This window comes from Schistocerca nitens, chromosome 3 (assembly GCF_023898315.1).
Source record: "Schistocerca nitens isolate TAMUIC-IGC-003100 chromosome 3, iqSchNite1.1, whole genome shotgun sequence".
Classification (NCBI taxonomy): Eukaryota; Metazoa; Arthropoda; class Insecta; order Orthoptera; family Acrididae; genus Schistocerca; species Schistocerca nitens.
Genome location: NC_064616.1, coordinates 171,312,329 through 171,324,584, shown reverse-complemented (window position 1 = coordinate 171,324,584; position 12,256 = coordinate 171,312,329). Strand labels below are relative to the sequence as shown.

The 12,256-nt window shown below is 41.4% G+C and overlaps 1 protein-coding gene across 1 annotated transcript in view; it reads right to left on the bottom strand.

Annotated features, from left to right (window-relative positions):
- Positions 1-12,256, bottom strand: part of LOC126248111 (dystrophin-like) — a gene marked incomplete at its 5' end in the record, with an annotated part of 304,077 nt that overhangs the window by 227,097 nt on the left and 64,724 nt on the right. Inside the window, one exon of the mRNA XM_049948789.1 lies at positions 3,256-3,400. Coding sequence (XP_049804746.1) covers positions 3,256-3,400 — 145 coding nt within the window. The remainder of the gene's footprint in view (positions 1-3,255; positions 3,401-12,256) is intronic.

Here is a 12,256-nt window from a genome sequence, read left to right as displayed (position 1 = left end):
AACAGTTGATGAGAAAGCAATTTCGACTGATCGTAAAATACCGTGTTGTAAACTATGCGACGTCGTAACAGTAACTGCGGAGAAGCCATGTAACGTTTAGCAGCATGTGGCAACAGGAAACACAAACGTGTAGAACGACGGATTGAAGGTGCAGCAAACACTCCCAAGGAAATCCCGACAGTCGTATTCGCCATTCTGTGAAGAACTTTGTCCTCAAATTCCTCTAAGTAACTGAGCCGCACAGAATTTCGTGAATTCTTAAAGAAATACACAGGCAAATTCCTTCCCGATTCTTCTACATTAAGAAAAAGACCACATCAGCCGAAGCTACGAAAAAACAATGCAACAAATCAGACAACAACTGGTAAACACAAAAATATGGATATTAATTACTGTAACCACAGACTCCTTGGGAAAATATATTGCAAGTGTCATTGTGTGAATTGTGAAAGAAGATGGTCGAGCTGAAAGGTTTATAATAAACTGTAAAAATTTAGAAGAACTCAATTTATCTACCATTAGAAAATTGTTTGACAGTTCTGTGGGTGCCGTATGACCCGAAGATGTTACATATGAAATGTACTACTTCTTAACGGATGCTGCCCATTATGCTAAATGCTGCCGATTCACTAAAAGCATTACACAGCAAAATGGCGCATGTGAATTGTCTAGTTCTCGCCTTACAGAGAGTCGCAGAAGAGATTCATAGTAAACTCAGTGATTTTGACAAATCTATTGGGTGTGTCAAAAAGGTATTTTTGAAAGTTCCATCACGAGTTGCAGCATTAGGTTGTTAGCTCCAGAAATTTCCTCACGACCGTCCTTCAATTTGACAAGGTCGGGGTCATGGATCTTTAACTGCAACTATTACTACCGGGACTTGATCGTTGTGAAAAGCATCATTGATTCACTCGAAACCACTGAGGCCGCTTTAGTTGAACCAGCCGAAGAATTAATGTCTAATGATGAAATTTCAGGCAAACTTTGGTAAATAAAATCAGATTTTGGATTTATTCCTGTTGCCTTAGCTGCTCTAAAGCAATCAGATGTTCCACTAATAAAGCAGAAAAAACAAGTGAAAAAAAATGTGAGTAAGTTAGAAGCTGTTTGTGATAAAGTGGGAAAAGAAGTGTCAAAGAAAATAGAAGAACGTTACAAAATAAAAAAAAGGAAGAGTATCACACATTTTGCTCCGTTTCAATGATCTTATTGGATGAAATGTTTTCTCTAAATCATTTAGGTTTAGATTCAACTGATATTGTCCATTTCAAACAGGCTTTCCTTGTGTCAATATTGTTGTCTGACAATAGGAAATCTTACTCATTTTAAAATTTGCACAAGATATTCATTGTATACTTCAACTCGGAGCTCGAAAATAGAAGTAAAAATGAGGGTTTCAAAAAAAAAAAATCACAGGTTAACTACAGTCTAATAACGTTAATAATACATCACGCTACAACATCAAATTTCATTTCATAGTTTAGTCTGCTTCTCATGCGTATTTTTTAAACTAAATAGTTCATTATCATAAACTGACTTAATAATTTAATTTAGAACAGAAATTTTGCCTTTTACTGCTCTTAAGTAGCTTTTTTGTTACTGCGCAAATTTTTGTAAATTTTTGGTCATAACAGCATTTTTTGGGCATTTTATGGTGACTTTTAGGTCATAAAAATCCTAACCCTACTCACACATATTCTTTACCGGTCTAGGATCCTTACCATACAGATTTAATGAGCGGAAGAAAGATTATTACGAGAAGAATTGCCGGATTCTCCGCCAGTTTGATTAGTCGCGAGAGAGTCTCAGGAACGGTCAAGCAACTCCAATGGTAGACGGGGCAAGACAGCGTTGTGCATTGCAGAGTGTCGTACTCTCTAAAGTTCCCAAGTCCCCGTTTCAGTGAACATCTTGCATAATGAATACGGAAGGAAAGGTACGGAAGTATGGGATTATACGCATGGGAACCGACAAGCGATCTCCTCGCACCGACAATCTTTCTTCCCGCATACCATCCAACCAAACACGGCTGGATGTCTTACAGAATAAAAACGAAGATGTAAATTAAGATAGATCTTGGATGAAATTTTCTCGAAAAATTAGCCAAGTAATATGTTCGTTTCCGATCAACGTTGTGACAAATTCCTAAATCGTTTATTAATGATTCAGTCAGCAGCCGCAGTACTTATATTAGGAGACTAAAATGGTTCAAATGGCTCTGAGCACTATGGGACTCAACTGCTGTGGTCATTAGTCCCCTAGAACTTAGAACTACTTAAACCTAACTAACCTAAGGACATCACACACATCCATGCCCGAGGCAGGATTCGAACCTGCGACCGTAGCAGTCGCACGGTTCCTGACTGCGCGCCTAGAACCGCGAGACCACCGCGGCCGGTATTAGGAGACTAGTTTCGAACCTTACAGGTTCATTTTCAAGCCTGGCCTACCGAGGCAGCACTGATCTTAATAATAAACATTACAGTGGCAACACACGCTTTATAAATGTTTACAGAATGAATGTCACAAATCACCGTATTCGGGAGGACGACGGTTCAATCCCGTCTCCGGCCATCCTGATTTAGGTTTTCCGTGATTTCCCTAAATCGCTTCAGGCAAATGCCGGGATGGTTCCTTTGAAAGGGCACGGCCGATTTCCTTCCCCATCCTTCTCTCATCCGAGCTTGCGCTCCGTCTCTAATGACCTCGTTGTCGACGGGACGTTAAACACTAATCTCCTCCTCTTCCTCCTCACAAATCACACATGCCTCTTACAAAGTCAAAATGAGTCTGATGTTGACTTGGCAAGAGGCATGTGTTGATTGTGACATTCGTTGTGCGAACATTTACAAAGGATGTGTTGCTACTTTGACGTATATTATTAAGATCATGCGTTGTCAGCACAGCCTCAGTAGGTCAGGCTTGAAAATGAACCTGTAAGGTTCGAAACTAATCGCCTAATTTAATACTACAACTGTTGACAGAATCATTAATAAACGCTTTAAGGAATTTAAAGAAGTTACTGGTTCCCTGTCAACAAAATGTTAAAACTGAAGAAAGAGTTGTGACTGGTATCTTACTTATCATATGGCGAATTCAGAACAAGGGCAACGTTTTGAATCCTATTTTTGTGAAACGGTATGCGAATTTATGATCTGACGCCAACGGCCTTCTCGACACACCAAGAATTAACAGAGACACATAATTGGATCTTTTGACAGCTGGAAATCGAGCAGACGCTAGACTGAGACGTACCTGCTGCTTCTGAAGGCTGGGCACGTCTCCACCTATGGGGCCCAGTCCAGTGAGCTCCGTGTCCTTGCGGATGACCCATTCGATGAGCTCGCGCAGAGACAGCAGAAGCGCGTTCCAGTGCTCTGAATTGCTCTCCAGTCGGTTTCTGGAAAAAAGAAGACGATTTCTTGAGTGACCGATGAACGATATACATTTATATCGGAGGGATCTTACAATAAAGTATCCGTAATCGTGATTTCACCTCGTCTTTCTTGTTCATTAAAAAACAGCAACACTGACTTAAAAAGGGTGTAAAACAGGGGCGTAGTCTTCCGCCCTTGCTGTTCAATCTGTATATTGAAGAAGCGATTATGGAAATAAAAGAAAGGTTCAGAAGTGAAATTAAAATTCAAGGTGAAAGGATACCAATGATACGATTCGCTGATGAAATTGCTATTCTCAGTGAAAGTGAAGAAGAATTACATGATCAGCTGAATGTAATGAACAGTCAAATGAGTACAGAATCTGCATTGAGAGTAAATCGGAGAAAGACGAAAGTGATGAGAAGTAGCTGAAATGAGAACAGTGAGAAACTTGACATAAAAAAATCTCAACATCTGAGGTTCAAAAATGGTTCAAATGGCTCTGAGCACTATGGAACTTAACAGGTAAGGTCATCAGTCCCCTAGAACTTAGAACTACTTAAACCTAACTAACCTAAGGACATCACACATATCCATGCTCGAGGCAGGATTCGAACCTGCGACCGTAGCGGTAGCGCGGCTCCAAACATCTGTGGTCATCAGTCCCCTCGACTTAGAACTGCCTAAACCTAACTAACCTAAGGAAATCACACACATCCATGCTCGAGGTAGGATTCGAATCTGCGACCGTAGCAGCAGCTCAGTTCCGGACTGAAGTGCCTAGAGCCCCTCGGCCACAGCGGCCGGCACTTGATATCAGATTGATGGTCGCGAAGTAGATGAAGTTAAGGAATTCTATTACCTAGGCATTGAAATAACCAATGACGGACGGAGCAATGAGGACATCAGCAGGAGCACTGGCAAAAAGGGCATTCATGGCCAACAGAAGTCTACTAGTATCAAACATAGGCCTTAATTTGAGGCAGAAATTTATCAGAATGTACGTTTGGAGCACAACATTGTATGAAAGTGAAACATGGACTGTGGGAAAACCGGAACAGAAGAGAATCGAAGCATCTGGTATGAGGTGCTACAGACGAATGTTGAAAATTAGGTGGACTGACAAGGTAAGGAATGAGGAGGTTCTAGGCTAAATCGGAGAGGAAAGGAATATGTGGAAAACACGGACAAGGAAAAGGGACAGGATGATAGGACATCTGTTAAGACATCAGGGAATGACTTCCATGGTACCAGAGGGAGCTGCAGAGGGTTAAAAAAAAAACTGTAGAGGAAGACAGAGATTGGAATACAGCCAGAAAATAGTTGAGGACGTAAGCTGCATTTGGTACTCTGAGCTGAAGAGGTTTCGACAGTGCACAGGAGAGGTATTCGTGGCGGGCCGCATCAAACCAGTCATAAAGCTATTAAAAAACCCTTAAGCGAAGGTCGAAACAAATGGATATAGTCACACTAAGCTCGAGGTGTTATATCAGCTGGCTTCTTCGTCAGGAACTGGGCGAGAGAACCCACAAAATAAGAATAAGGGACAGATAAAAATGGAATGGTGTATGGCATCTGGGATGTTCGATCGCCTGGTGCAAGTCTTTTTATTTGATGCCACTTCAGCGACGTGCTCGTCGATGACGATGAAATGGGGATTAAGACAACACACACACCTAATCCCGATCGGAGAAAATCCCCGTCTCGGTGGGAATCGAACCCGGGACCCCGTGATGGATAGTCAGTAACCCTAACCTCGAGACCACGAACTGCCTGGAGCTGCTGACGACAGAAAAAAAGAGGAACTAAGATGTAAAGGATGCACTCAGCACTCATATCGGACGGAGATGCTCAAGACTCTAAGGCACTGCACAGATTTTCTACACCTTCATCCACACTCCGCAAATCAACTTGCTGTGTGTGGCGAAAAGTATTCTGTGTGCCACTGTCATTTCCCCCGTTTCAGTCGCGAACATTTAGCGAGAAGAGCGATTGCCGCTAAGCCTTCACGTGGGATCGAATCTCTCTAATTTTATCTTCCTAATCTTTTCGGAAGATATAAGTGGGAGAAAACAATATATAAGGAGGCGATCAAAAAGTATCCGTTCGAAGACCGTACAGTCCAGAATCGGCATGACAATCACGCAAAACCACAGTGATAATTGAGGCAATCATGCAAAACTACAGTGATAATTGAGACAATCATCCCATCGAAGACCGTACAGTCCAGAATCGGCATGACAATCATGCAAAACCACAGTGATAATTGAGACAATCATCCCATCGAAGACCGTACAGTCCAGAATCGGCATGACAATCACGCAAAACCACAGTGATAATTGAGGCAATCATCCCATCGACGCATCAGGTTGAAGATACCCGTTAGGTAAAACACTGTGTTATGCTTTGTGAAGAAGCGCGTGATTGCCTGCTGCACATCCTCGTCCGACAGAAATCGTCGACCTTTCAAGGTATTTTCTAAGGGACCGACGGCTTGATAATCACAGGGGGAGAGATCAGGACAATACGGCGGGTGCTCAAGCGTCTCCCACTCTTGTTGGCATAACTTCTGCGTTACAACATTTGAGACTTGGGGACGTGCGTTATCACGAAGCAGCAGCACACTTTGTCGCAGTTGTTAGTTTTCGACAGATGTGCTGCCCCAAACACATTCTTCATTCTCCGATGGCTACCTACCGGTTTTGTCCTTCGGCGGCCAAGAAAAGAATAACAACACATTGGTCCTGTTTGGACGCATTTGGTAATAACGTCGCCATAGTTAAGTTTTCCGCATTTACCGCATGCACGTCGGAAAGACACGAATGCCGTACTAGTCCCTTGCCTATATTTCGGTGCTCATATACCCGCATAAGAGTTTGATCGCCTCTTGTATTTGTTGACTCTTCTAGGAACGTACGCTCTTGGAACTTCAGTATTAAAGCACACCGTGATGTGGAACACCTCTTTTGCAGCGTCTGCCTCTAGATTTGGCTGATCATCTCTGTGACGCTTTCGTGCTGACTAAATGAACCTGTAATTTCTCATGGAACGTTATATCAGCGGCTTTCCAGATTACCTGAAAGACATTTCCTATGTCGAATATTTACCATGATGAAGGCTATGAAATTCAATACGATCACAAATATACATATCCGTGGGCATATACCTCACACAACTTAATCAAATTGTTCATTATAGTGAAGAGAGACGAAACGTGGAATCTGTACGTTTTTATTCCAAAAAAAATAAAGCAGTCTACAGTAGAAGTTTCATCTGAACACCACAGTACTTTAGTAGGCATGATAATATTGAAGGCGATCTGCCTTTTCCTTCCTCCTACTTTTCAAACAGTTTACCGACTTTCCGGTTTGATAAAGGTATTATGGTTCAAATGGCTCTGAACACTATGGGACTTAACTTCTAAGGTAATCAGTCCCCTAGAACTTAGAACTACTTAAACCTAACTTACCTAAGGACATCACACACATCCATGCCCGAGGCAGGATTCGAACCCGCGACCGTAACGGTCGCGTGGTTCCAGACTGTAGATAAAGGTATTATTTGCTATTAGGTACTTAAAAGTGTGACTATATCCTGAGTATTAGTGGAAAACTATGATTCTGAGGATGAAACTGCAAGTTATGTTTAACTTCATTATAACAAGGCCGTTTAGCTAACCAGTGCGTTTCTCGGAGTGTCATGCTGAGGAAGGAATTGTTAATTACACGGTTTTAATGTTACATGATTAGTGAGGACGTATGTCAACTCTGCGCATTAAAATTCTTGTGAAGCAGTATCAGTGCTACAGAAGCGAGCAGCTTTCGATCTAAAATTAAGCACCGTAAAATCCGACGAGTGTGTGTATCGACGGTTTCATACGTTCGGTAAACCCGATTTCAATTAAAACAGAAACGTACAGAGAATACAATGCGACTGCTAATGACGCCAGAAAATGCCAGAGTACTAACTGGGTGGGTGTTCGTATCACAATATACTAAGCAATGCGAGTGATGTGTCCAATATCGTAATGATTATAAGCGCACACTGCTGACTGGATAGGATTTCGTGGCTGACTAGTTATATTTCATTCTGACCGATTCATTCTCCGACTGCTTTCGAAATCCAGAGAGGAAGAGTGAATGATAACTCACACCAAAACCTTACTCACAGCTACAATGAAGCAAACTGTAAAACCCATTCTCACTCTGGTGAATGGCCATACACTCACTCACACACACACACACACACACACACACACACACACACACACACACGTTGCAGAACATCTTTCAGTTTAATATTGTTCTGTTATTTTTTCTGTTCTTTTTAGCACACTGCACTCACATTCGGGAAAATAACGGTTCAAATGCCCGTCCGACCATCCAGAGATAGGTTTTCCATGATTTCCATAAATCGCTCCAGACAAATGCCGGGATGGTTCCTTTAGAAATAGCACGGCCGGTTTCCTTCCCCGCACTTTCGTAATCGCAGCTTGTGCTCTGTCTCTAATGACCGCGCTGTCGACGGGACGTTTAACTCTCACCATCCTTCCTTTAGCAGCGCACCTAGTTTTCTCCTTAAATGCAATGTCGGTTTTATTCACTTCGCGATAGTCTTTTACCGATCTGACGAACTACATTTTGGATGATAGCCCTTTTTCAAGGTACTTCTTCCTTTGGGCCAAGCAATCCGATCAATACTATAACGTGAGAAGCACCAACCTATTGTAGAATAACATTTTCCTCTTTCTCCTTGGTTTACCTTCGAGAGTCATTGCAATCGTGCAGTATATCCCCTTATTAATCCGTATTTGTCTTTCTCACGTAGAATATAACGCCTAAGATTCTGGAAATGCGAAAACTGGTCTAGCGTTATTCAGTTAATGTCACTCGACAATCTAAATGGATTATTTCTTAAGAAAGTCATTAACTTAGGTTTTAAATAGTATGATAAAACGCTTTATAGGCGTGAAAAAAAAAAAACATCCAGAGGCTGAATGTGTCCACTGGTTCCAGGTGGCATGACCTGCAATGTCACATACTTTTCTGGAGGACTTGTTTTCTCTAAAAGAGTATGATTTTTATACGCAGATCAGGAATCAAGCAAAAGCAAGTTATTTTTACCAGCTATTGGCCAAAAATACTGCTCATACGTTAGTTGTAGTTCTCTTACACCCATTTCCCCACGCTTGCTTTCTGTGACGTAAATAATCCCTACTGCTCTTGCAAGATCACGCACACGAGAAATAATCGTAGAGGCAAGAGTACCTCCAACTTCTCGCAGCATAATAAATATCTTACCAGCCAATTTACCATCCAGAGTAACAGACATAATTGTATACGAATGGTTTAAGGCATTGCTGTTAGTTAATCTTGATACAACTCTCTTGGTACTTCTCATCTCTAGGGATCCTTTCAATTTCATTTCTTCTTCAAATCCCGACTGGTCGGAGTTGAAAACAAATTCCTTATTGAACGATGGGATAAGTTTTATCTCATCTACAAATTTTCTGGCCGATTCCGGTGTTTGCTACGCACCGTCAAGTTGGCGCTTTGTTTGACATTTCGTTATATTACGTCATCCAATACTGTACCACTGTTTTATTCGATTTATTTTTATTTTTTTTTTATTTTACTATGCTGTGGGTGATCTTCCTACCCGCTCCTTGGACAACGCTTGTTCATTACTACGTCCCACTGAAGACGGGATGACGGGATTTGTGGATTCCGGTACGACAAGGATGATGAAATACACGGCTTGACACCTATTTCAATATCACTTTCACTTGTTAAACACCTATCGCCACGCTCCTCACGTACATTATCCTCACTGTCGAGCATACAAGACACCACACAGTCCACTGAATCACCTTGCAAAAACGCAAATATTTCATCTGCCGCTTCTTTCTCACTCTGCGAAATTCCTGGGGTTCCTTTCTAATGAAATGTCAACTTCGGCAACTGCTGTTGTAGATATAATGAAATGTTTGCTTTGTTTATCGTTGCCATTGCTCTGTTTTGTATCATTGCCACCACCACTGTAGCACTGTTGTGAGTTACTCGTCGACTAAGCAGTTCAATTACGCTCCGTAGCCTTATGGCGTTCTCACCACTGGATACCTGCAGTCCCCCCCAACCCCAAAGCAGACAATATTGTGGCTACATGGTAAACAATATGTGGGACGTCGAATGCTGTCAACATCATTGGCCTTTTGCGACCTCTCATTCAGGGGGGTCCTTGTGAGTGAAGTGATCAGTCACCTCTCATTTGCAGTTTTTAAACCCAGAGGTACACTACCTTCGAACCAGACAGTTACTGAATCATCGATAGGAATGTGAAATAGAGTTGAGGATATACTAAAATGTTCCCTTATTTCTTTTTTTCTCGAGTAACAGGAGTTTTTCAGTATCTAAAACAACTGGCCGGCCGAAGTGGCCGTGCGGTTAAAGACGCTGCAGTCTGGAACCGCAAGACCGCTACGGTCGCAGGTTCGAATCCTGCCTCGGGCATGGATGTTTGTGATGTCCTTAGGTTAGTTAGGTTTAACTAGTTCTAAGTTCTAGGGGACTAATGACCTCAGCAGTTGAGTCCCATAGTGCTCAGAGCCATTTGAACCATTTTTTTCTAAAACAACTTTTGCGTTGATACAGATACTTTAGATGACTTAAATAAAATATTCCGGGTACCTTCGTTTCTAATTTCTCTCCTGGGTAATTTTCTGTCTCCAGAGTCAAATACCTCCGAAAGAACTATGAATGTTAGTTTTGTCTCCAAATTCAATTTCTTATTTTTCTATCATCTGTTTTATATTAAAAACATTAATAACACAACAATGGGAAATATTTTTATTTCAGGTTACTTCTTTGGGTGTATTAATGAGATAAATAATGAAGCGAAGAGAAACTACCAGATGCAGCTGCCCAGCAACTATAAAAGTATGAGCAGAGAAACACGTAGGAAAAAAAGGAAACTACTATTATTTAGAATCACTGAACGTTGTAGTAGTACTATTACTTTTTTATGAAGTGACGCAAATTACAAGCAACTTCAATTCGCGAAAAACTCGTGTAACTGTAAGCGAAACATTCAGCTGTAGAATGGCTAGAAGAATAAACAGGCAGCACGGGAATAAGAGTGCTGACACTGTAGATAAATTCACTTTGTTGCAGGACAATTGGTCGAGAAATTGCGGAGAATCCTCCGCGAGAGAATTTAAAAGCTCATAAATTAAAAAAGTTCTCTCACGTCGTTCCATTTGACACATTTTTACTTCAAAATCGCAACAGCTGTTGGCTGTAACGCTGTAGGCGCAAGAAATAGTGTGCCACAAGTGAGGTAAAAACGAAGCCGGTGTTTGAGGCCCATGTTATTCCATCAATGAATGAAGCCCAGTCCCGGCCGGGATCGCGCCGCTGCTCAGATATATGGCTCCCAGTCCCAATTCAATTGTCTCCGAAATCACGTAAACTCCCGCTTCTAATGGTCCTATATGAAATTTGCCCGCGTCCAAGTTAGAGAAAGGGGGGCGACCGGCGGGGAAATATTGCTCGCGATTGAGACCCCCGAACCGCTTCGATCCGGGCGCAACCCATGCTGGCTTCTTATATGGGAGACTGGAAAAGCCTTTCTGGACTGTTTGGCGAACGCCGGAAGACACATCCTGATTTCATTTCGTTCGTATTGCGCATTTGTTTAGAGTCACTCTTTTCTTTTTATTCCAGCCCTGAAAGACTCCCCTCTATGTGTTCGGAGTACGGGAGAAAACGTCTTCATACGTTGCCAAGCTTCTGATGTTTCTTTTAGTAACGTGTCGTATTTCTCGAACCTCATACGCAGAGCTAGAGCTGGTCATAATTTAGAAAAGTGGTGCAGTATATGTGAATTCACAAAACTCCTAGCTGAATCACCATTACTATTATTATTATTATTATTATTAATACTATTACTGCTACTACTACTGGTAGCAATGTTTTGACAACATCGAAATTAAACGTAGTACGTAACATTTATTTATTTTAATTGTAGCTTCAAGCACCGTACATCTAGATTATTAAGAACAATTTCTTAACGGAAAACTATTTGCTATGTAGGCTAGTCTTTATTTTGAAATAAAACCTCTTTCATTACTTAGCAATTAGCTCATTTTGCCTCTGTGTGTATTACCAAGGTACATGTTTTAAGAGTTTCGCAGAACCATAGTAGGCATGGGCACATGTAGAACAAATGTAAGTTCCATACGTAAAATGAAGAAGTGCGGCTCTTACACGGGTTTCTTCACTGTACAAGCATATGTAACGTATTAAAATACGTTAGCGTAACTACTAAAATGGAATAAACACAATGTGCGATCGAAGTCTCAAAATAAAATACTGAGCCCTTAGTAAGAGTTTCACTTTTTCCATATTAAATATGAACTTGTGGCCATACCTATTATGTTGGGCGAAACTCTTATTCGGGCGTTATCACATGTTGCGTTCACCCCACAATTCCGTATGAATCACAATATGCTGCAAGCATAAAAATTTTACTGCAACATGGCTTGAAAATGTCGAAGGGTGGCGAAATGGGCTAACTGCTAAATTATAAAATATTTCAAAATAAAACATCAGCCCTACGCAGGAAAATGACTTCCTTTGAGAAATTTAGAGTCCTTGAATTCTGTAGCAAGATTTCATGGGAGCAATGACTATTTTCGTGGATTGAATGAAATTTTGAAACATACAAACCTTCAGTTTGCCACTTAACAGAATGCCCAACGGCCTATAGAAAATGGGCTATAAATCATCGCATGACAGGTAAGAAAGAAATGTTGGAGTATAACGCTTCGTCGACATCGAAGTTATTGGAATGCTCCAATTGTAGAAACACGGCGAAGGATA